The sequence below is a fragment of the Gossypium hirsutum genome, chromosome D08 (assembly GCF_007990345.1).
Source record: "Gossypium hirsutum isolate 1008001.06 chromosome D08, Gossypium_hirsutum_v2.1, whole genome shotgun sequence".
NCBI lineage: Eukaryota > Viridiplantae > Streptophyta > Magnoliopsida > Malvales > Malvaceae > Gossypium > Gossypium hirsutum.
This window is the reverse complement of record NC_053444.1, coordinates 27,593,908-27,620,585: the sequence shown is the minus strand read 5'-3', so window position 1 is coordinate 27,620,585 and position 26,678 is coordinate 27,593,908. Positions and strand designations below refer to the sequence as shown.

The following is a 26,678-nucleotide window of genomic DNA, read 5'->3' as shown; positions in this document are numbered from 1 at the left end:
AAAATCTGGACAAATAATTAATTAAGTGTTTTAATTATATCTAAATTAAATACTTAATAAATTATGATGTTTTAAATATGTCTGAAATTGTTAATATGTATGGCCAAATTTAATGTGCAAATTATTGAGTTCATATGCTGCTAATTTAATGTGTTTGAAATGCATTTAACTTGCTGATTTAATTTGCTGCAGGTTCATGAACGGATTGGTGCAATGTATGGGAGTGTGCATGCACAATTGAGGTTCAATGGATGGCATTTAAAGGAGCACATGCATTTGGGACGTTCATGCAAGAGGGAGTTGCTGAAAGTTCATGTATTTGAAGATTCATGGATCATATTTATGGGGGAAAATACATGGGACGTTTCATGCATGATTCATGCATTTTCAAGATGACCATTCAAGTATTTTAGGCACATTAATGCCTCATTCAGCCAAGGGAGATGTAGGATCATTAAAGAGCTGCACATTCATGGAATTATGGAGATTCTTCAAGGCTAAGGATGCATGAATGCATCAAGTGAAGCATCATGATGGTTCGGCCAATTCATGTACCATCTTCAAGCATGAACTGGATTTTAATGCTATTTGTGTGAACATGTTAAATACCTGTGTGAACAGAATTTAAGTTAGTGTGAACAACATAGATGCCGAATATCAATAGGCATTTTAGGCTTATAAATAGATTACTTGTTTATTGTAAAAGGTTACAGAATTTGATCAATTAAACTTAATAGAACTTTTGTTCTTGTGAGGTTACCTCCTCTCTTCTTTCGTTCGAGTCTCGAAGCGACTTATCTAGCTTGCTAGTGGTGTCAATCCGAACTCCATTGAACTTATCACCGAATCGGTGTGGCGTTCAACCATCTTCCTATACCTTTGGTTCTTACCTCCATATAGGTAACGGGTCACGGTCCGCTTCTATCCTTCATCAAAATTCACCTTAAGCAATATAAGACTCGGGGCAATACTTTTTAGTATTGAATCATTCTTAAAGTTTGAGTTCTTTATCCATTTCCATCTATTTATCATCTTTGTAACTTAATTCTTTGTTAAACCGAACCTATCTTTCATCAAACCAAAACCCATCCTTTGAACCCATTTTGCCTACCTTCCGCTTATAAAACATTCAAACTCCATCTATCTACAAATTTGAACGAGCTTCTCGTCGACGATCGGGCATCTTAAGTGAACCCGACTCAATCAATCGGGCCGGATCACATCATTATCTATCCAAAGAGAGAAGATTCATTTTGACTGAGAAAGGTAAACCCAATCCTCAATTTCCTTCTCTTCATATTCGTCAAGGTAAGTCATCTGAAAATTTTCAAATATCTTTGCTCACTTCGATTGAAGTTGAAAATTCCATTGATTGGTTGTTTGGAAATTATTTATACTTTGATGTGATGGATTTTTCCTTTTGGAATTGTGATGATGTGATTATTACGTTGGAATTTGGAGACTCCCCTCATGTTGTTCAAAAACGAAAGGAAGAATTAGCATACCTTTGGCCATGGCATACCTTGCATGAGCAAGACAAAGGACCAAATGAGTTACTATATTCGATTAAAGAAATTAAAATGTTTTGGATGAGGAATAATGTGTTTAAGTGCCTACCATCGTTTTTAACCAATTATCCCTTGATCCAACTTAGTTTTCATGTTTGTAACGATGGTCTAACGAAACTCTTTGATAAATTTATGTATGCTTGCTTTGTCAAATTGAGATTTTTGGCATATGTTCGATTGAATGAATATTTTATGAACTATCGAACACATTTGAATTTGACTCCTTTGAGTTTCTTTTTATTGGCTGTGGTAAGAATTTTTCAAGTTTGTGTGACATCTTCCATCCCATTTGACCGAGGAAAACCATGCATGAGTCAAAGTTCTCCCATGGATAAACGGCTCGACTTGAGGACAAGTCGCCTAAAAGAGGGGGGGAATGATACGAGCACGCCCCGCTAACTTCATCGAGCAAGTCTGTCAAGCCGAGCATTGACATGTTGGCAAGCTGATCCCAGCTCGTTTCCAGCTCCACGAGCTCCGTCTAGCTCAAATCCAGCTTATTCAAGCTTGATCCAACTTGCCTGAGCTAAACCGAGCTCACTCCTAGCTCATATTTAGCTCACAAGCTAAACCTTAGCTCATTTTAGTTTAAACTCGGATTTGTCTTTAATACATTAAATAAAATTTGCACATATCCATTTAAGCATTAAACTTGTCTTATATTAATATTTGTTATTAATATATCATTGTCATTATATAAATTGATTATGTTCACATAGCCGAATTAATGCATGACATTAATGTGTTCACATCATGCCGAATTTATGAGTGTTCATGAGATGTCTTAATGACTTGTTTATTTCATGTAGGTACATTCCTTTGGACGGTACAATGTATGAATGAAGAAACATCTCTTTTGGGCATTCCACACTCATGAATGAAGAAGTATTAAATGCTGGTGCATGTACGGCTAGATGCAATGTTTCTACAAATTCATGCATGTGTCGAATGCATGTATGGACATTAAAGGCTAGTCCATGAATGGATCAAATGCATGGGATGATAGAATGCATGAATGGCTTAAGTGCATGTATGGTGGCTGTCTCTTAACTTTCCAAGGCACTTATTCAGCCAAGAAGTAGCTGCTAACTAATTCTATGTTGACCATAGAGCTCCTTGAACATGTTCACACTTTGAATTGACCTATAGGCTACTACACATGCATGGATGGGTTCAAGAACGTCCAAGGGAAGGAATTAACTCAATAATTCAACACATTGATTGAATTAAGTGCATGCACAAAGGGGAGAACGAATTTACTAGGTTCATGCTACCATTTATGAACTTACATGCCATTAAGTGTTTAATTATGAAGATACATGGTCCATACAAGTGCATGAACGTCCCAAGGAGATGAATGCAACCTTTTGGTGCACATACAAGTCACTTGAAGCCTTTCTTTATGACTAAGCATTCATGCACAAACTAAGGGGGAAGAAAGTGTCCATTCAGCTAGTGCATGAATCTGCCAAATTTATGAACTATTTTAATACATTAGTGTGAACGTTTTTATTATTGTGTGAACACCTAGATGCCGAATTTGAATGGTCATCTATGTGCCTATAAATATTTGTTTTCTTTCATTTGTAAAAGACTTTTGACTTTTGATCATTTGAATGAACTTTGTTCAAAGAGTGAGCTTTCTCCTCTCTAAATTCGTACGAGTTTCGATCTGACTTATCTAGCGTGCTAGTGGCGTCTATCGTTCTCTTTTGAACTTATCACCTTGCTTTGGTGTGGCGTTCAACCTTCTACAATTCCGCAATCCCACCTTGAACCGAATAGAAATCGGGGTGACACTTTTAGTGTTGAATCGTTTCTGGTGTTTAAGCTCATTTATCCATTCCACCGACTATCCTAGATTTTACCCAACTATAATATCTTTTTACAAAACCGAGCCTTCATTTATCAACTTCCATTTTTCTTATTTTTATACTTAAATCGAGCCTACTATGATACGAGCACGCCCCACGAACTTCATCGAGCAAGTCTGTCAAGCCTAGCATTGACATGTTGGCAAGCTGATCCCAGCTTGTTTCCAGCTCCACGAGCTCCATCTAGCTCAAATCCAGCTTATTCAAGCTCGATCCAACTTGTCTGAGCTAAACCGAGCTCACTTTTAGCTCATATTTAGCTCACGAGCTAAACCTTAGCTCAACTTCAGCTTAGGAGTTTAGCCTCAGCTCAACTTTAGCTCACGAGCTAAAACTTAGCTCATTTTAGTTTAAACTCGGTTTTGTCTTTAATACATTAAATAAAATTTGCACATATTCATTGAAGCATTAAACTTGTCTTATATTAATATTTTGTTATTAATATATCATTGTCATTATATAAATTGATTATGTTCACATAGCCGAATTAATGCATGACATTAATGTGTTCACATCATGCCGAATTTATGAGTGTTCATGAGATGTCTTAATGACTTGTTTATTTCATGTAGGTACATTCCTTTGGACGGTACAATGTATGAATGAAGAAACATCTCTTTTGGGCATTCCACACTCATGAATGAAGAAGTATTAAATGCTGGTGCATGTACGGCTAGATGCAATGTTTCTACAAATTCATGCATGTGTCGAATGCATGTATGGACTTTAAAGGCTAGTCCATGAATGGATCAAATGCATGGGATGATAGAATGCATGAATGGCTTAAGTGCATGTATGGTGGCTGTCTCTTAACTTTCCAAGGCACTTATTCGGCCAAGAAGTAGCTGCTAACTAATTCTATGTTGACCATAGAGCTCCTTGAACATGTTCACACTTTGAATTGACCTATAGGCTACTACACATGCATGGATGGGTTCAAGAACGTCCAAGGGAAGGAATTAACTCAATAATTCAACACATTGATTGAATTAAGTGCATGCACAAAGGGGAGAACGAATTTACTAGGTTCATGCTACCATTTATGAACTTACATGCCATTAAAGTGTTTAATTATGAAGATACATGGTCCATACAAGTGCATGAACGTCCCAAGGAGATGAATGCAACCTTTTGGTGCACATACAAGTCACTTGAAGCCTTTCTTTATGACTAAGCATTCATGCACAAACTAAGGGGGAAGAAAGTGTCCATTCAGCTAGTGCATGAATCTGCCGAATTTATGAACTATTTTAATACATTAGTGTGAACGTTTTTATTATTGTGTGAACACCTAGATGCCGAATTTGAATGGTCATCTATGTGCCTATAAATATTTGTTTTCTTTCATTTGTAAAGGACTTTTGACTTTTGATCATTTGAATGAACTTTGTTCAAAGAGTGAGTTTTCTCCTCTCTAAATTCGTACGAGTTTCGATCTGACTTATCTAGCGTGCTAGTGGCGTCTGTCGTTCTCTTTTGAACTTATCACCTTGCTTTGGTGTGGCGTTCAACCTTCTACAATTCCGCAATCCCACCTTGAACCGAATAGAAATCGGGGTGACACTTTTAGTGTTGAATCGTTTCTGGTGTTTAAGCTCATTTATCCATTCCACCGACTATCCTAGATTTTACCCAACTAAATATCTTTTTACAAAAACCGAGCCTTCATTTATCAACTTCCATTTTTCTTATTTTTATACTTAAATCGAGCCTACTACCCTTATAAATTTACCATCACCTTAGCCAACCTTTAAAACCATTTGAAAGCTTCTGCATCTTTAGCCTTATTTCATCCTATTTCTGATAACTCAACTATTCCTCGTCGACGATCGGGCAATCAAGTGAATCGACTCAATCAACCGAGCCGGATCACATCATTTGGTATCAGAGCTGGTTGAATCGGAGTAAGATCGACGTGATCGGTATTACGGTATTGTAAAAAAAATGAAAAAAAATTAAAAAAAATTGAAAAAAAATCGAAAAAAAAATTTTAAAAAAAATCGAAAAATCGAAGTATAAAAAAAAAGAGTGAAAAGTCTTGTGAGTTTTATTTTGTTATTATTTCTTGTTGCTTTCAAGCATCCATTCATTCTACCATTCCCTCTACCCCCCCAAAACGCCACACATACTTTGATTTTTATTTTCTTTGTTTAGCCTACCCTACACCCGACGTTATCCCTTGTAACCCATTTGAAGCCGACCCTCTAAGCCGCAATAAGTCTTCTTGAAACAAAATACGAATTCACGAGAGAGATACGAGCGAAAAAAGGCACGAGTGGTGAGTACATTAGAGCGAGCAAAAGCCATTAGACAAGTGTAAACACGAGTGGAGTGTTATCCAATTTTCTTTCCGAGCGAAATTGTGAGGTTTGTGGTGAGGTACTTCATTTTTTTTTATTTTGTTTTGTGATCTAACATTTTCTTTTTAGCAACAAAAATCATGTCATACGAAGAGTTCACCGAATCGGAATACCAATATTTGGTTCAAGAAAAGCGAAGAATGGCGACTAAACGAGACCAAAGTGATCGAGTTTCTTCATGTCGTAAAACGGAACCAAGAACCCCACGGAGATATACCCCCGACTACTACTTAAGAAAAAGTTCCTATCGTGATTCCTTTTCGCCATCTACTTCGAGACAAAGAGATTTATACTATGACGCATATTCATCAACGAATTCGAGAAGTGACTTCGATCGAAAGTCCTTTTCATCAAGAAATTTGAGAAGACGAGAAGCCGATTACGATTTTGATTCATTCCAAGATGGCGTTCGAAGAGAAAGACATACTCCTACTAGATCTTTAAAGAAATCTTACCCGAAGTATTCTTCACGAAGTTTTGATTGTGAATCATATGCAAATAGTTCTTCATCTTTCGAACAAGATTTGTATTCTCATCGTTCTTTTGTACATTCTTGTAAAGAGAAAACAAAGAAAAGAAAAGAAAAAGAAAAAGCAAGAGAAGAAAAAGAAAATGAAATAAAAAGAAAAGAGAGGCAAGAGGCAAGTAAGAGAGAAAATGAGCGAATCTTGAGAGAACTTGAAAAAGCCTTTGAAAAGCAAAAAGAAAATGAAAAAGGGAATGAAAAGAAATTTGAGAGTGAAAAAGAAGATGAAAAAGAAATTGAAACAAAAGAAACGAGTGATCCAGAAGAAAAAGAATCGAGTGAGAAAACAAGTGAGCAAGTGAGGATTATTTCCACTAACCCACCTGTTCGATCTTCTTGTGAGTTAACTTTTCAGGTTCCTAGAAGTTTGTGCGACCAATTCCATCTACATTACCTTCCAAACGAGAGGTGTTTTAGGTTGTTCGAAAAAGGTAAGTTCGCGAATGACTACCACCCACTTGCGATTGAAGGTAAGGAAGGTAAGGATTCTTTGTTTATCGAATCAAAGTCACTTGATTTGGATAATTTTTGTTCACTTACTGTTGTTAACGATTTTGTTTTAAAAGGTGCCATATACAGTTTTTTTTATGACGATTACTACATTGGCAAATTTGTTGACAACATTGGATTAGTTTTCCCTGAGCAAATTTTGAACATGTTTGATCAAAGTCTGTCACGTAAAAATTCTCATGTGTTTGACCCTGCAAACTTTTTGAACTCATGTGTTAAATCTTTATGTTTAAATATGCCTGCTCAATTGATTTGTGATAAATCTGCCTGTTTGAAAAGTTGCATGTTCGTTAAAAATTCTTTGTTTGGCATCCATGTTAAAAGATCTTCACATGATATGTGCAATTGTGTTCTTCATGAACAATCTTTGAGTTTTTGTGCGAAATTTCCATGTAGTGATTTGCATTCCCGATTAATACTCTTGAAGTATGAACCTTGCATTTTGGTATGCTCGGTTTTGTCAAATCAACATGTGTGTTTAAACTAGTGAAATATCATTCGTGTGGTGAGTTGATTATATCTTCTTCTAATATGTTGCTTGTTGGAATTCCTAATCAAGTTCGTGTGTTCAAGCCTGGTATTTGCTACATGAATTCATTTTATGGAAACATTAAGCGCTTTGCATCATTTACATTGAAATTATGTTTGCTTGAAGTTCGAATTTTTGATAAGAAGGTGAAATTCAATGATTTGGGTTTCAATTTTGATTCATTTATTAATCACCTTGTTTGGCCACATTTGAAATTTTCGTTTCATTTCGAGAAGGTAAGGCCAACCTATGTTTTTGGAATTGAATCAAATTTCCATGGTAACTTTCCTTTTCCATTTAAGTCCATAGTTTTTGATAATACTAACCCGTCTTATTTTTGTGAATTCCACCCCTCGAGGAGCCAGACATGTCATAGTGCGTCACCACCTATTCAAATTTATCGAAGTAATAGGTTTGTCTTACGTTATCTATCCAAAGAGAGAAGATTCATTTTGACTGAGAAAGGTAAACCCAATCCTCAATTTTCTTCTCTTCATATTCGTCAAGGTAAGTCATCTAAAAATTTTCAAATATCTTTGCTCACTTCGATTGAAGTTGAAAATTCCATTGATTGGTTGTTTGGAAATTATTTATACTTTGATGTGATGGATTTTTCCTTTTGGAATTGTGATGATGTGATTATTACGTTGGAATTTGGAGACTCCCCTCATGTTGTTCAAAAACAAAAGGAAGAATTAGCATACCTTTGGCCATGGCATACCTTGCATGAGCAAGACAAAGGACCAAATGAGTTACTATATTCGATTAAAGAAATTAAAATGTTTTGGATGAGGAATAATGTGTTTAAGTGCCTACCATCGTTTTTAACCAATTATCCCTTGATCCAACTTAGTTTTCATGTTTGTAACGATGGTCTAACGAAACTCTTTGACAAATTTATGTATGCTTGCTTTGTCCAATTGAGATTTTTGGCATATGTTCGATTGAATGAATATTTTATGAACTATCGAACACATTTGAATTTGACTCCTTTGAGTTTCTTTTTATTGGCTGTGGTAAGAATTTTTCAGGTTTGTGTGACATCTTCCATCCCATTTGACCGAGGAACACCATGCATGAGTCAAAGTTCTCCCATGGACAAACGGCTCGACTTGAGGACAAGTCGCCTAAAAGAGGGGGGGAATGATACGAGCACGCCCCGCGAACTTCATCGAGCAAGTCTGTCAAGCCGAGCATTGACATGTTGGCAAGCTGATCCCAGCTCGTTTCCAGCTCCACGAGCTCCATCTAGCTCAAATCCAGCTTATTCAAGCTCGATCCAACTTGCCTGAGCTAAACCGAGCTCACTCCTAGCTCATATTTAGCTCACGAGCTAAACCTTAGCTCAACTTCAGCTTAGGAGTTTAGCCTCAGTTCAACTTTAGCTCACGAGCTAAAACTTAGCTCATTTTAGTTTAAACTCAGTTTTGTCTTTAATACATTAAATAAAATTTGCACATATTCATTTAAGCATTAAACTTGTCTTATATTAATATTTGTTATTAATATATCATTGTCATTATATAAATTGATTATGTTCACATAGCCGAATTAATGCATGACATTAATGTGTTCACATCATGCCGAATTTATGAGTGTTCATGAGATGTCTTAATGACTTGTTTATTTCATGTAGGTACATTCCTTTGGACGGTACAATGTATGAATGAAGAAACATCTCTTTTGGGCATTCCACACTCATGAATGAAGAAGTATTAAATGCTGGTGCATGTACGGCTAGATGCAATGTTTCTACAAATTCATGCATGTGTCGAATGCATGTATGGACATTAAAGGCTAGTCCATGAATGGATCAAATGCATGGGATGATAGAATGCATGAATGGCTTAAGTGCATGTATGGTGGTTGTCTCTTAACTTTCCAAGGCACTTATTCGGCCAAGAAGTAGCTGCTAACTAATTCTATGTTGACCATAGAGCTCCTTGAACATGTTCACACTTTGAATTGACCTATAGGCTACTACACATGCATGGATGGGTTCAAGAACGTCCAAGGGAAGGAATTAACTCAATAATTCAACACATTGATTGAATTAAGTGTATGCACAAAGGGGAGAACGAATTTACTAGGTTCATGCTACCATTTATGAACTTACATGCCATTAAAGTGTTTAATTATGAAGATACATGGTCCATACAAGTGCATGAACGTCCCAAGGAGATGAATGCAACCTTTTGGTGCACATACAAGTCACTTGAAGCCTTTCTTTATGACTAAGCATTCATGCACAAACTAAGGGGGAAGAAAGTGTCCATTCAGCTAGTGCATGAATCTGCCGAATTTATGAACTATTTTAATACATTAGTGTGAACGTTTTTATTATTGTGTGAACACCTAGATGCCGAATTTGAATGGTCATCTATGTGCCTATAAATATTTGTTTTCTTTCATTTGTAAAGGACTTTTGACTTTTGACTTTTGATCATTTGAATGAACTTTGTTCAAAGAGTGAGTTTTCTCCTCTCTAAATTCGTACGAGTTTCGATCTGACTTATCTAGCGTGCTAGTGGCGTCTATCGTTCTCTTTTGAACTTATCACCTTGCTTTGGTGTGGCGTTCAACCTTCTACAATTCTGCAATCCCACATTGAACTGAATAGAAATCGGGGTGACACTTTTAGTGTTGAATCGTTTCTGGTGTTTAAGCTCATTTATCCATTCCACCGACTATCCTAGATTTTACCCAACTAAATATCTTTTTACAAAAATCGAGCCTTCATTTATCAACTTCCATTTTTCTTATTTTTATACTTAAATCGAGCCTACTACCGTTATAAATTTACCATCACCTTAGCCAACCTTTAAAACCATTTGAAAGCTTCCGCATCTTTAGCCTTATTTCATCCTATTTCCGATAACTCAACTATTCCTCGTCGACGATCGGGCAATCAAGTGAATCGACTCAATCAACCGAGCCGGATCACATCATACTACCCTTATAAATTTACCATCACCTTAGCCAACCTTTAAAACCATTTGAAAGCTTCCGCATCTTTAGCCTTATTTCATCCTATTTCCGATAACTCAACTATTCCTCGTCGACGATCGGGCAATCAAGTGAATCGACTCAATCAACCGAGCCGGATCACATCACCATATGAGGAAAGAACGATTTCCTGCAAGAAGAAAGACCAAGGGGCGATGGGCCTTTCCAAGTACTCGAGAGGATCAACGATAATGCCTATAAAATTGATCTACCTGGTGAGTACAATGTATGTTCTACTTTTAATGTGGCTGACTTGTCCCCATTTGATTTTTCAGATTCGAGGTCGAATCTTTTTGAGGAAGGGGGGAATGATACGAGATCAAAGGCCCAACAAATGCGTTCCAAACTAAATGGGACCATCCAGGAGTTTGTTAGTAAGGCCTTAGATGCGTACACAAAAGAAAGGGAAAATCAAGATTTCAAATATTAGGAATCTTGGTCCAAGACACCAAATCTTGCAGCCAAAGCGCATTGGATCTCCATTACGAGCATCAACGATTCAATTTCGGTAGGAGATGGATCACAAGCCCAAATTCTTGAGGGCAAGGCCCAATAAGAAGATTCCAAGCCCAATCAAGAAATCCACCCATCTTAGTTGAAAATCAGGCCAAATTGTCAAAGTGGCCCAAGTTGTAAAGTTTTATTTTTATTTATTTATTTATTTATTTTACTTAGTTTAAATTTTTATATTCAGTCCAAGAGTCCCAAATAAAAGACCCTTGGCCGAATTTCCATATTAAAATAATTAGGAGTTTTTTTTTAGTTTTAGTTTTAGTGTTCTAATTAAATTAGGAAAACATTTGAAAGGCCTATTTATATGGCTTGGCCAGCCACCCTACATTACATTACAATTACATTGAAAATTTCAGATTTGATTTGAGTGAAAATTCTCTTTGAGTTCTTCAAGGATTTTCTCTTGAGTTTTCTTTAGAAGTTGTTTTAACAATCTTTTTGATTGTGGGAGCCATCTTCAACCTTCTTCTTGCCATTGATATTCTTTGGAGGGGAGATTAGAGCCGTTTGAAGGGAGTTGTGAGATCTTTCGGGATTTCAAGGCTTCTTAAAACTTATCTTTTAATTTCTTACTGTCAATTCTTTCTTTATTTCTGCTTGTGCCGAATCTTTATCTAATTTATTTTCTGTTCTTAGTGTTTTTAGCCTTTTTCTATCTTAAGGAATTAGCCCAAAAATCCCCAATTTCTAGGGTTCTTGCCGATTCATCCATACTCTTTTTGGGAGAAATTAGATTGCCGAAATTTGGGGAAAACTATCTGGGTGTTCAATTGGGCAGAATCGCAATCTCTTCTAGGGTTTCAAGATTCCTTATTAACACTTATTTCTATTCTCTATTTGATTCTTTACTGTTTTGGGGATTTTATTTCAGATCTGAAAATTCAAAAATCTAATCTTTTAATTTTCTGTTTCGTTTTAGATCTAATTGTTTAGGGTTTTCGTAGGAGTTTCTCGTGACTTGACAACTCGATCTTGGTCCGTGCGCAACCCCGTATCACTTTATGAACTGCTTCTTCCAAATCAATGTAAGTTTGTAGCCTCAATGTATTAGCTATCGGCCTGTTCAAACCATCAATAAATCGAACCATAGTTGTTTCTTCATCCTCCTCCACATTAGCTCTCTGAATGAGCATCTCCATCTCTTTAAAATATTCATCCACTGTCCTACTACCTTGGATAAGTCTTCTCAGCTTTGTTTTAATTTCTCTATAGTAGTGAGGTGGAATAAACCTTTTACGCATAATCTGTTTCAACTCATCCCATGTCGAAATCTCACCTTCATAATTCCGATGGCGGTTTACCCCAAGTTGAGTCCACCAACTTAATGCATAATCAGAAAATTCCAGTGTTGCTAACGCTACCTTTTCATCATCCGGACATTTATAATACCGAAACATAAGTTCAATCTTAGATTTCCATTCACAATAAGCGTCAGGATCATTCTTACCACGAAATTGGGGAATTGTGAATTTCGGTTTTGCCAAAGAAGGTTGCCCACGATCATGAAAATCATCATCCATTCTAGTGACACGTCGAGGGCCGTGCCTCTTGGGTTGGTTATCCCTATCTTCTTTGATTGGATCTCGATATTGAGGTTCTTGATTCAATTGCACCTCATTGATGGTAGCAGTCAAAGCTCAGCAGCCTGTTCATCCAACTGTTGTTGGAATTTTTTAAATATGTCACTATTATTATCACCTGTAGACATTTTTTTAAAACCTGCAAAACACTCAACACTCAAAAATAAAAGTTATCAAACCTCACCGTTAATCACTCAAAAAGAAAAAATCAAATTCTCAATGAGGTCGAATTCAATCTTGTGAGTTCTTTATCAGAGTTTATATCAACCAATTAGAGAGTGTGAACCAAACTACCAAAGAATCCTAATTTGCACTAGGATGCCAAAAACTGACGAGACACCAATTGATTCGTGTTGCACCGAGGAAGAAGTTGTGCACACGTTTAAATTCTACTAACACAAGAAACAAGAAGGTGTTAGATAACGTAAAGGAAGAATAAAGGTAAACAAATGAAAACCTACAGCTAAGAATCAATAAAAATTGCTGAAAACAGAAAATCCGAAAAACTGCGGAGTAACTTGACAACTTCGTTCGAGGTGTTCCCGATCTCCAAAAATCATGAAATTAAATCTGGAGTGTCCTTATATATTGAATTTTTGATCTGGAAATTTTGGGCACCAAATTCAACCCGCTGAATCTTTTTTTAAATTTTTATTGAATTTCGTATTTTTTGATTTTTTTTGACTTTTTTGACTGATTTTTTTTGCGGGAATAATTTTTTTATATTCAATCACAGTGCCAAAAACATGTATGTAAAATTTCAGATCAATCGGACAACGTTTACCCACTCAAATGAATTTTTTTTGAACAATTTTTCTGGGTAAAACTGCTGTTTATGCTTTAAAAAATAGAGATCAGTTTAGAAATCAACCAAGAACACTCAAAACGCCCAAAATCTGATACCAAATGATATAGGGTTACGCGCGGACCAAGATCGAGTCGTCAAGTCATGGGAAACTCCTACGAAAGCTCTAAACGAACAGATCTGAAAATTAAAACAAAGAACAAGATTAAACCGAATCAGATTTGAATTTAAAATTCCCAAATTCAATTAAAAGAGCAGCAAGAAGAAAAGAAATAGAATCGATGAATCAAACGAAATTGAGAAGAAAGAAAAGATGCGAATCTGCCAAGGAATTGATTTGGCCAAGAATGCCCAATTTCCAGCAATCAATTGATTCCCAAATTGAAAGAAATCCAATCGGCCAAACCCTAGGAATTGGGGATTTTTGGGTTCGAATGGGTGCTGCCAATAGGAGAACAACTTAAACGATGAGATCTTGAGTTTAATCAATGCTGGAAAACAAACAAGAACAGCAAAATATTAGATGAGAAATCGGCACAAGTATAAGCAAAGAAAAGTAAAGAAAGAAATCGAAAACAGCAAGAATTAAAGGATAAGTCCTAAAGATCCTTGAAATCTCGAAAGATTTCACAAATCTCTTCAAACGGCTCTAATCTCCCCTCCAAAGAATATCGATGGCAAGAAGAAGGTTGAAGATGGCTCCCACAATCAAAAGATTGTTAAAACAACTTCTAAAGAAAACTCAAGAGAGAATTCTTGGAGAAAACCCCAAAGAAAATTCTGCACTCAACAAATCTGAAATTTGATAGAAAAAATAATAATAAGATGTTTTTACAAAGGGTGGCTGGCCAATGCTTATATAGGCTTCCAACAAATCCTAATCTCACAAGTAACTAATAAAAAATTAAACCTAATTAATAAAATAACAAGGTAAATTCAGCCATGCACTTATATGGGCTGTTTTGGGCCGAATTTTACATGTAATGCTCCTAAAGATTAAAAAATTAAATTAAACAAGTAAGATGTTTACAAATTGGGCCCTTTGACATTTTGGCCTGATTTTCAACTAAGTATGAAGAAATTTCTTGATTGGGCTGGATTTTGGTTATTGGGCCTCGCCTTCAAGAATTTGGGCTCGTGATCCATCTCTTACCAAAATTGGGTCGTTGACGCTCGTAATGGAGATCCAATGCGTTTTGGCTGCAAGATTTGGTTTCTTGGACCAAGATTTCCAAGATTTGAAATCTTGATTTTCTTGATTCTTGAAATCTCTTCGAACAGCAAAATTGGGCCAAGATTCGATTTCTTGATTTTCTTGAAAACAAGAAAGTGAATCTTGATTTTCTTGTTCTCTCGTGTATGCATCTAAGGCCTTGCTAGCAAGCTCTTGAATGGTCCCATTTAGTTTGGACCACATTTGTCGGGCCTTTGATCTCGTTATTGGGCCTTGTGGCAATTTGAGCCCATCACGTTCTTGAACTTGGATTGGGCCTTTATGACTCGTATCACACATCCTCCATGAACCATCTTTTTTAGGCACCAACAGAACGGGAACCGTACATGGACTTAAACTCTCCCGTATATAGCCTTTTTCCATTAATTCCGCCACTTGTCGTTGCAACTCTTTAGTTTCCTCTGGGTTGCTTCGATAAGCTGTCGATTTGGAATTGTAGCTCCGGGAATAAAGTCTATTTGGTGTTCAATACCTCGAAAAGGAGGCAATCCACTTGGCACATCTTCCGGGAAAACGTCTTTGAATTCCTGAAGCAAAGAAACAATAGACGAAGGTAAAGAATTATCAAGTTCGTTAGCATCAAATAAGCATTCCTTGTACATAAGTAGAAGTACGGGTTGATGCAACAACAATGATTTTCTTATCTCTTTTTCTCTCGCAAATACGCTCATTTTACCACTTTCAATTTCTTTTTGACTTTCTTGTTCCTCTCGTACTTTTACCTCCACTCCCTCAATTTTTTCTTTCTTTTTTTCATTTTTCTTGTCTCTCTCTCTTTTTCAATCTTTTCCTTCAACTTCAATTGATCTTGGTACACTTGCTTTGGAGTCAATGGCGCTAAAGTTACATTCTTGCCTCGATGCTTGAATGTATAGCGATTTGTACAACCATCATAGATCACGCGCCTATCAAACTGCCATGGACGTCCCAAAAGTAGATGTCCCGCATGCATAGGAACTACATCGCACACCACTTCATCTTGGTACTTTCCAATAGAAAATGCCACCACAGCTTGTTTTGTTACTTTCAGCTCACCTCCATCATTTAGCCATTGCAACTTGTATGGAGTTGGATGTTTAGTTGTAGCCAAACCTAGCTTTTCCACCAACATAATACTAGCTACATTAGTACAGCTACCACCATCAATGATCATACTACATACCTTGCCTTGTATGTGGCATCGAGTGTGAAAAATATTCTCCCTTTGTTGATCAGTTTCAACACTTTGAATACTGAGGCTACGCTTCACCACAAGAATTTCTCCTTCAACGGGTAACTCTAAATCTTCATCATCGGATGGCATTTCAGGTTCATTTCCATCCTCTTCCTTCGACTCAACTTCTCCATCAACTCTTATCACCATAATTCGTCGATTGGGACATTGACTAGCTATGTGCCCTCGGCCTTGACACTTGAAACATCTTATGTCTCTCGTGCAATTTGGCGCTTGCTCATTTTTATTTCGACTTGTCTCTCCAATGGGTTGATTTGATTTAACTGCTACAGTCGGCTCTTTTGTTCTAACAGGGGGTTTGTTGACTCCTTGATTCCATTTGTTGGTTGAAGAATTGGCATAGGGTCTACTAACTCCTTTTCGCTTAAGTTGCTTTTCAACCTTAATCGCCATGTGAACCATGTCCATCACTTCAACATAGTGTTGTAGTTCAACTATGTTGGCAATGTCACGGTTTAAACCCGCAAGGAACCTAACCATGGTTGCCTCTCGATCCTCCTCGATATCAGCTCGAATCATCGCTATCTCCATCTCCTTATAATAATCTTCAACACTTCTATTTCCTTGAGTAAGGTTTTGAAGTCGTTGATAAAGATCTCGATGGTAGTATGATGGAATAAATCTTTTCCGCATGACTGATTTCATTTCTCCCCAAGTAGAGATGGGTCTTTCACCATTTCGTTGTCGACTAGTTACAAGCTGGTCCCACCACACTATGGCATAATCAGAAAACTCAATTGCCGCGAGTTTCACCTTTTTACTCTCCGAATAGTTGTGGCAATAAAAAACAAGCTCAATCTTCTTTTCCCACTCCAAATAAGCTTCAGGGTCATTCTTACCTTGGAATGGTGGAATTGTCATCTTGATATTCTTAAGATTATCATCTGGTCGTTCACGATCTCTAGGACCTCGTTGTCGTTAATGGCCTCGACGTCGTACACTTTGGGCAGATGAGTGATCACTTTCTTGTCCACTTGCTTCATAAGGATCTTGAATTGGACGTTCTCGCTCTTGTCTTGCATCTTCCAGAGTCATCTCACGTTGTTCTCGTCTCTCGACTCGATATAATTGATCTTCAATTGGTTCAAGTTTTCTATCAAATAATCGCTCCATCTCTCGCATAAATCTGGCACTCCTCCTCCAACATTTCTTACGGGACGGAACCCTCCTTCCACATTTTGATTTCTTTCCGGACTTCGTGACATATTTTTTTTAAAATGAACTCACAACAAAGAATCTCACTATCCACTCACAAAGAAATCTCACTTCCTTGGCTTTTATACTCTCAAATAAACTCACCACTCTCTTGCCTCTTTCCACTCACTCCTCCTCTCTAAGTTCTTAGGAATTATTTAAACTTAAAAAGCAGTTGTTGTGGGTCGGCTTACAACCTTGATGTTTGGGCTTGGTAAGAATATTGTAGGACAAAGGAAAGTAGGCTTGAATCAAGAAATGAAAGGTTGGATGTGGCGAAATAGTAGAAGGTAGTAATAACTATAATTTGGGCAGCAAACAACAACAAAATTTCAAAACTAGCTTCTTCTTCTTTTTTCACAAAAATTTTTTTTTCACGAATTTTTTTTCACGAATTTTTTTTTCAACTTGATATCCAATCTCTTGAGTTTGAATGGAAACCAAATTTTTTTTTTGAATTTTTTTTTTGAATTTTTTTTTTGAATTTTTTTTGAATTTTTTTTGAAGAAACTACTATACCGTATTGCCGACAATGTCGATTCTTACTCCAAATTCGCTAGCTCTGATACCAATTTGATACGAACTCGTCTCGTGAAGTTTTGAGTCGTATGTGTTACCCAATCGTGAATTGAGTAAGGATGGATTCGTTTCGGTTTTAAAATGAAACAAAATAGAGATAATGGCTTCAAACAAAGGTAATAAACAAAATAAAGAGGAAACAATAACAAATTAATTGGCTAAGACCGAAAATGAACCAACAATAACGAATTGTTGACCCGAATCTCAAAATGGTCTTTAGGTGTTTTCGGTTAAAGGAAACAGGAAAGGAACCTTGACCCACTATCAACTATGATAGGAACCAAAGGTATATTGAACGCCACACCAAAGGTGATAAGTTCAGCAACAAAGAAAAGATGGACGCCACAAGCTATGCTTGATAAGTCAAATCAATTCCGAAAGAACAAAGAGAATTGGATAGCTCACAATTCAAATATTTCATCTATATTCAGCAAAAAGTTTAATTAAAGAAGCATAATTTAAAGAACTTAATTTATGCATCAATAAATAATCCTAGGAACTAGATCAATTAAGAAGCATCTTATTTAATAAAGTTCAATAACTAACTCATGTATTAAAACTTTAAGATAAGTTAAATTAATTGATCAGCAACTTATTTATTAAACTAAAACAAGTTAATTAAAAGAAACAAATTCAGCTTGCAATAAATTGCAAGTAACGCCTTTTGAACGGTTTGAAGCACGACTATCAAATCCGGCCACTCCCTCTTCCCAAGCTCGTTCCACATAGCTTGCTATTGCATTTCGAAATCTCTTAGCTCGTGATCGAGTTATTGGTCCTCGTGGCAGCTCAATGGATTCGGTAGTAATTTCCTGGGCTAAGGTTGCATCACTCGACGTGTCCCTAGAATGGATGATGATTTTCATGATCGTGGACAACCATCTTTGGCAAAACCAAAGAGCGAGCAGCAACGAAAACATCTCTTTCATACTCGCTGCCATGTACAAGGTAAGCTTTGTAGAGTTATTATTGATGGTGAAAGTTGCTTGAACGTAGCCAGCACGACGATGGTGGAAAAGCTTTGCTTAACCACTACCAAGCATCCACAACCTTATCAACTACAAGGGCTTAGCAACGAAGGCCAATTTAAGGTCACTCAACAAGTGCGCATCACCTTTTCTATGGGTAAGTATCAAGACGAAGTTCTGTGCGACGTAGTGCCTATTCAAGCCTGCCATTTGTTGCTAGGAGAACCATGGCAACTGGATCGAAAGGTCACTCACGATGGTCGTACCAATAGGTATTCTTTCAAGCATCAAGGAAGGAAAATCACCTTAGTGCCGCTCACTCCGGAACAAGTCCATAAGGACCAAATCAAACTGAAAAATTCTGTTGTTAAAACAAATGAGGGAAAAGAAAAAGAGAATGAAAAAGAGCAAAAAGAGATTGAGAGTGAAAAGGAATGTGAAACAGACAAGAAAATTGAAAAAGAAGTTGAAGAAAAAAGAGAAAATGAGTTAGAAAAAGAAACAAAAGAAAAACACGAGGAAAGGGTAGTGAGGAATGTTTCCACTAACCAAGATATGAATTTTTCTTGTGTTGCTACTTTTTAGGTTTCCGAAAGACCGAAAGATAACTTTCAACTTCAATACCTCTCAAATGAAAGACGCTTTCAAACGATCAACATAGGCAAAGATAAAATCACACTGCATGAGCCTGAAGAGCTTCGACTACACTATGCCCCCGATGAGCAAAAGTTTGTATTAAATGGAAAAGGTAAATCGACCCTTATTATTCTGCTTATAAAGTGGACTCAATTGCCATTAGTCCCGTTCGATCGAGGAAAGTCGAGTCCATTTGATTTTTCAGATTCGAGGACGAATCTTTTTGAGGAAGGGGGAATTATACGAGTCACAAAAGCCCAAATTCTTGAAGGCGAGGCCCAATAAGCAAATTCCCAGCCCAATCAAGAAATCCATACATACTTAGTTGAAAATCAGGCCAAATTGTCAAAGTTGCCCAAGTTGTAAAGTTTTATTTTTATTTTTATTTTTATTTTTATTTTTATTTATTTATTTACTTAGTTTAAATTTTTATGTAAATATTCAGTCCAAGAGTCCCAAATAAAAGACCTTTGACTGAATTTCCATATTAAAATAATTAGGAGTTTTTTTTTATTTTAGTTTTCTAATAGATTAGGACTAGTTATAAGGCCTATTTAAAGGCATGGCCGGCCACCTTGTAAACAACTACTCAAATACATTAAATTTCAGATTTGTTTAAGTGCAGAATTCTCTTTGAGTTTTTTTCTCCAAGAATTCTCTCTTGGGTTTTCTTTAGAAGTTGTTTTAACAATCTTTTGATTGTGGGAGCCATCTTCAACCTTCTTCTTGCCATTGATATTCTTTGGAGGGGAGATTAGAGCCGTTTGAAGGGAGTTGTGAGATCTTTCGGGGTTTCAAGGCTTCTTAGGACTTATCTTTTAATTTCTTACTGTCAATTCTTTCTTTATTTCTACTTGTGCTGAATCTTTATCTAATTTATTTTCTGTTTTTATTGTGTTTTCAGCATTTTTCTATCTTAAGGAATCAACCCAAAAATTCCCAATTTCTAGGGTTCTTCCATACTCTTTTTGGGTGAAATTAGATTGTCGAAATTTGGGGAAAACTATCTTGGTGTTCAATTGGGCAGAATCACAATCTCCTTTAGGGTTTCAAGAACCCTTATTAACACTTATTTCTATTCTCAATTTGATTCTTTTGCTGATTTGGGGATTTTATTTCAGATCTGGAAATTCAAAGTTCTAATCTTTTAATTTTCTGTTTCGTTTCAGATCTGATTGTTTAGGGTTTTCGTAGGAGTTTCTTGTGACTTGGCAACTTGATCTTGGTCCGCGCGCATTCATCTATCACTAAGGCTCTCTCGAATGTAGCCCTTTTTCCATGAGTTCATTGACTTGACGTTAAAGCTATTTGGTTTCTTCGAGATTGGTTCAGTATGCTGGTCGGTTCGGAATAACGGCTTCAGGCACAAAATCGATTTGGTGCTCAATCCCACGAAGTGGTGGCAAACCACTTGGCACATTATCCGGAAAAACATCTTTGAAATCCTGAAAGAGAGACAAAACAGAAGAAGGGGGATTTCCAGTTAAGTCATTAGTATTAAACAAATTTTCCTTATACATAAGTACAAGGATTGGTTGTCTCATCAACAATGCCTAATACGGCCCCGGCCTCGTTGATGAATCCGAGTCATTTTCGTTGCCCGATCGTCCTAACGATGAAGTTTCGTTCGTCTTGATTCAAAAAATTATATTTGCTCAGATACCAAATGATACGCCCCGGCCTTGTTGACATTTTTTTCTTCTTCTCCTTCTGATTCAATGTCACCATTGGATCTCACAAACATATTGCTCCGATTAGGGCATTGGCTAGCAATGTGCCCCCTCCCTAAGCATTTGAAACATTTGATATCCCTTGATCGGCTTGGGAAAGCTACTTCTTTGCCTTTACTAGTTTCGCCAAAGGGCTTGGTAGACTTTGCTGGCACCACTTGGTCCTTCGCGCGATTGGATAGATCTTCTTTGCCCCTGCCTTGGTTCCATTTTTGAGAATTGTTGGTGCTAGGAAAGGTTCGACTAGTTTCTTTTCGCTTCAATTGTTTTTCGACTTTGATGGCAACATGCACCATATCAACAACTTCGACGTAGTGTTGAAGTTCCACCACGTTAGCTATGTCACGATTAAGTCCGGCTAAGAATCGAGCCATGGTTGCTTCGCGATCTTCTTCCACGTTCGCACGTATCATGGCAATCTCCATTTCTTTGAAGTAGTCCTCCACACTTCGATTTCCTTGCGTAAGATTCTGCAACTTTTGATAAAGTTCACGATAATAATAAGAAGGTATAAATCTCTTACGCATTACGGCTTTCATTTCGGTCCAAGTTGAGATTGGCCGCTCCCCGTTCCTTCTTCGACTTGTGGTAAGTTGATCCCACCATATCATTGCGTAATCGGAGAACTCGATTGCTGCCAATTTCACCTTTTTGCTCTCCGAGTAATTGTGACACTCGAAGACCATCTCGATTTTTCTCTCCCATTCTAGATAAGCTTCCGGATCAGATTTCCCATGAAAGGGAGGAATGGATAGCTTAATACTTTTTAAATCATCATCAACTTGGCCTCGATCTCTAAGACCCCTATTCCTTTGACCTCGTCGTCTCTCGCTTTGATTCGACGCTTGGTCACTTTCCACCTCGCTTGGCTCGTAGGGATCATCCACGAAAGATCTTGCTCGCCCTCGCCCCCGTCTCGGTCCTTCAGGGGTTCCTTCTCGTGTTGGTCCTCCTTCCACTCGATCGAGTCTCTCATTAATAGATTCAAGTTCAGTTCGAAGCATTCGTTGGAATTCCCTTAAGAGGGCTTGTTGACCTAAATCGGGAACTCCTCCTCCTACATTTCTTATCGGTTGTCTTTCGGTCCTTTCCGCCATGTTTTGCTCGGGATTTTGAGACATAATAAAGATTCCTCACCACAAAGACTCACGTTCACTCAGAAAAGAAAGAAAGAACGACACTCACGCTCGTGTTTGCACTCTTTTGGCTTTTACCTCCTCTCGAATATGCTCCCACACTCGTGCCTTTTTCCTCTCGTTTCTTCTCTTATAATTTCGGATAAGACTCGGTAGGGCTTGATCTTTAGTTTAGAGGGTCGGCTTCAAGGGGTTTGCAAGGGAAAGCCGTATGGTTTAGGGTAGGCTCGAATGAAAGAAAAGGTTTAAAGATGTGGCGTATAAAATGAATTCACTAATTGGGAAATTTTTTTTAATAGCGTGAAAATTCACTAAAATGGGTATAAAGGAGTGTAGAATGTGATTTTAGAAAAATTTTTATTGAAGTGTCTCCAGACTTTTTTTTTTACGGATCTTTCACATTCTTTTCGTCCGCACCTAGACCGTATAAAATTTTTTTTCTTTTCAATTTTTTTTTGATTTTTTTATATTTTTTTCAAAAATCTACTTACTCTGGCTCTTCTCGAACGTCCGAACTCCTCGTTTTAGTAGCTCTGATACCAAATGATACGACCCCGGCCTCGTTGATGAATCTGAGTCGTTTTTGTTGCCCGATCGTCCTAACAATGAAGTTTCGTTCGTCTTGAATCAAAGAGTTATATTTGTTCAATGAAGGTGTTTATGGTTCATTTAAGGTTAAAAGGAAACGATTGGTAAGGTATTTCGGCTAAGAAAGAAAGAAAAACAAATATTAAAGGTATGGAATTTTCGGTTTAAGGTGAAATGGAAAGAAAAGCTTAAAAACAAGAATGAACCAACACTAAGGAAAATGTTGACCCGAATCTGATGCGATCCCGGTCGCATCATGTTACGACACAACTCGATGCTACTGAGATTGGCCCAAACTCGAGGGGCCCAAGTGCAAAATGAAGTTTTTTATTTCAGTTTGTCAATTTGGCAGCTGGAAAATAAGGACTTTGATTCATTAATTTTTAGTTATTTTAGTTTGTGTTTTTTAATTATGTCATAGTTTGCACATCATTAATATGTGTTCTGCATTTAATAAAGTCATGCATTATGTAACTTTCATGTTAGTTAAGTTTGCATCATTAAATTAAGTCAAGTTAGTTTAATTATGTAACTTTCATGTTAGTTAAATTTGCATTTCAAAACCATGCATTTAAGCATCTTAGTTTAATAAATGAGTTGCTAGACATTTATTCAACTCATCTTAGTTTTAATTAATAAGTGATGTGATCCGGCCCGATTAATTGAGTCGGGTTCACTTAAGATGCCCGATCGTCGACGAGAAGCTCGTTCAAATTTGTAGATAGATGGAGTTTGAATGTTTTATAAGCGGAAGGTAGGCAAAATGGGTTCAAAGGATGGGTTTTGGTTTGATGAAAGATAGGTTCGGTTTAACAAAGAATTAAGTTACAAAGATGATAAATAAATGGAAATGGATAAAGAACTCAAACTTTAAGAATGATTCAATACTAAAAAGTATTGTCCCGAGTCTTATATTGCTTAAGGTGAATTTTGATGAAGGATAGAAGCGGACCTTGACCCGTTACCTATATGGAGGTAAGAACCAAAGGTATAGGAAGATGGTTGAACGCCACACCGATTCGGTGATAAGTTCAATGGAGTTCGGATTGACACCACTAGCAAGCTAGATAAGTCGCTTCGAGACTCGAACGAAAGAAGAGAGGAGGTAACCTCACAAGAACAAAAGTTCTATTAAGTTTAATTGATCAAATTCTGTAACCTTTTTACAAAGAGAAAAGAACTATTTATAGATTACATTAGATAGCCAAATAGACTAAGTAAATTCGGCTTTAATTGAATTAAACTAATCTAGAAATGTATCTTTAAAGGCTATGTCCAAATTCAGCTGAATGGTACTTCAATGGGCAGCTTCATGGCTAAGGAAATGAACTTGAAGGCTTGGTGAATGTATGGGAGAGCAATGGACATGTCTAGGTTCGGCCAAGGTGTGAATGGACACTCCAAGAGATGCCTTTTGGCCGAATAGGTACTTAGGAGATCAATGGACAGCAACCGATGCATGTAAGTGAACATTCATGCATTCTTCCATTATTGTATTAAATCATTCATGCATCATCCTTACGTTCATTGAACCAGCCCATTCATGAATCATCTTTAATTGTGTTCCCACATCATGCATTGTAAGTAGACGTTCATGCACCTAGCTTGAATGAATCTGATGTGATCCGGCCCGATTGATTGAGTCGATTCACTTGATTGCCCGATCGTCGACGAGAAGTTTGTTCGATTTTGTAGATAGATGGAGTTAGATGATTTTTTTATAGCGGAAGTTGAGAAAATGGGTTCAAAAGATGGTTTGGATAGATGTTTGATAGGATCAGTGAAATAAAGAAATATTGTTTATAATTTAATAGTTAAAATGGAATGGAAAAATAGAACTCAAGCGAAGAACGATTCAATACTATATGAAGTATTGCCCCGGGACTTATATTGCTTAAGGTGGGTTTAATGGATTGTCGAAGATGGACCTTGACCCGTTACCTATAGAGAGGTAGGAACCAAAGGTATAAAAAGGTGGATGAACGCCACACCATGATGGTGATAAGTTCAAGAAGTCGGGTTGACGCCACTAGCGAGCTAGATAAGTCAGAACGAGACTCGTACAAAATAGGATAGGAGGAAACCTCACAATCAAGTTTTCAATAATCAAATTCTGTAACCTTTTACAATAAACAAGTAAGCTATTTATAAGCCTAAAATGCCTATTGATATTCGGCATCTATGTTGTTCACACTAACTTAAATTCTGTTCACACAGGTATTTAACATGTTCACACAAATAGCTTTAAAATCCAGTTCATGCTTGAAGATGGTACATGAATTGGCCGAACCATCATGATGCTTCACTTGATGCATTCATGCATCCTTAGCCTTGAAGAATCTCCATAATTCCATGAATGTGCAGCTCTTTAATGATCCTACATCTCCCTTGGCTGAATGAGGCATTAATGTGCCTAAAATACTTGAATGGTCATCTTGAAAATGCATGAATCATGCATGAAACGTCCCATGTATTTTCCCCCATAAATATGATCCATGAATCTTCAAATACATGAACTTTCAGCAACTCCCTCTTGCATGAACGTCCCAAATGCATGTGCTCCTTTAAATGCCATCCATTGAACCTCAATTGTGCATGCACACTCCCATACATTGCACCAATCCGTTCATGAACCTGCAGCAAATTAAATCAGCAAGTTAAATGCATTTCAAACACATTAAATTAGCAGCATATGAACTCAATAATTTGCACATTAATTTTGGCCATACATATTAACAATTTTAGACATATTTAAAACATCATAATTAATTAAGTATTTAATTTAGATATAATTAAAACACTTAATTAATTATTTGTCCAGATTTTAACAAATTAACTAACTTAAGATAAACAACTAATTTAACTAATGACAAATTAAATGGTTTATTTCAGCAAAATAAATGCAAGCTAAAGAAAGCTAAAAATAAGCTCATTGGGTTAAGATTGAGCTGAATTGAGCTTGAGTGAGTTGACTTGAGCTCGAGTGAGCTGGAAACGAGCTAAACGGAGCTTAACGAAATGAAATTGAACTAATTCAGCTCGCATGGATTTGCAAACAATGCTTAGGGAGCTGATCCAAAAGTGTGCCCGGGGCATGGTCGTATCATCCCCTCCCTCTTTAAAGCGATTTGTCCCCAAATCGGGCCATTTACTCGCGAAAAATCGTTGAAGATTCTGAAAGCCACAATTAACTCGGATCAAAAGAAGCTCATTCGCATGCCCTCCCTCTTTAGGAGGGTACCACTTCACATTGTCACCTTTAAAAGAATAAAACGAATTAGTGACACGATGAAGATTAAACACAAAGGAACTTTTTGAGATTTGATTCACAGTTTGAACAAATAATCCAATACCGGGGTCGAAAATAGAAATAGTTCTTACCTTTTTCTTCGATGGAAACAAACATAAATCACAAGGCATTTGATAGCTATGGTTTTGGAAGTCAACTTTCCATGGTTCGATTACCTTAGGCAATGATATAGAATGGTGTTCACCGGGGTCAAAGACAAAATTTTCTCTTGCCATTTCAATTTGATTTGGCAATTTCATGACCGACTTCATAGAAAGAGCACTAAGCAACTCAAAATCATTATCATTCAAAACATGTTCGGATCTTTTAGTCCACAGTTGAGAACATCCTCCGAAAATAAAATTTTGATTTTGACTTAACAAACCAACAAGATTCACATGGCTCATTTTCAAACTTAAAGACAAAGTATCATACAAACAAAGATTGTTTACGCATTCATTCAAACAAATTTTACGATGCTTGCTTTCTTTCATAGATGATTCATAATAGCAAACTCCAGGATTAAAGACATGATTTTGACTACTCGATCCAAATGGCAAAAAGAGTCCTTTTATCTCCAACAATTTACACAAATTAAACAACCAGGGTGTTAACATACTCAAATTCAAACAAGCAAACCCTTTAAATTTCATTCGAAAAGATTTACAAAAACATGGAAATTTCACACCAAAAATTAGATAATCCACATGATCAACACAACCAAGCAGATGATATGTCAACTTTTGATCACACAATTCCAGATTTTGTTGGTGCTGATTTATTCGCTCTTCATCAAAAATCTTGCCAATGGCGTATTCA

The 26,678-nt window shown here is 36.9% G+C and overlaps 1 protein-coding gene across 1 annotated transcript in view; it reads right to left on the bottom strand.

Annotated features, from left to right (window-relative positions):
* LOC121220315 (uncharacterized) overlaps positions 1 to 21,943 on the bottom strand; it is a gene marked incomplete at its 3' end in the record, with an annotated part of 42,321 nt that extends 20,378 nt beyond the window's left edge. Inside the window, exons 1-2 of the mRNA XM_041099991.1 lie at positions 20,807 to 21,943; positions 15,407 to 16,504 (exon numbers count right to left, since the gene is read on the bottom strand). Of these exons, the coding sequence (XP_040955925.1) occupies positions 15,407 to 16,504; positions 20,807 to 21,943 (2,235 nt within the window). The remainder of the gene's footprint in view (positions 1 to 15,406; positions 16,505 to 20,806) is intronic.
* Between the last annotated feature and the right edge of the window lie 4,735 nt (positions 21,944 to 26,678).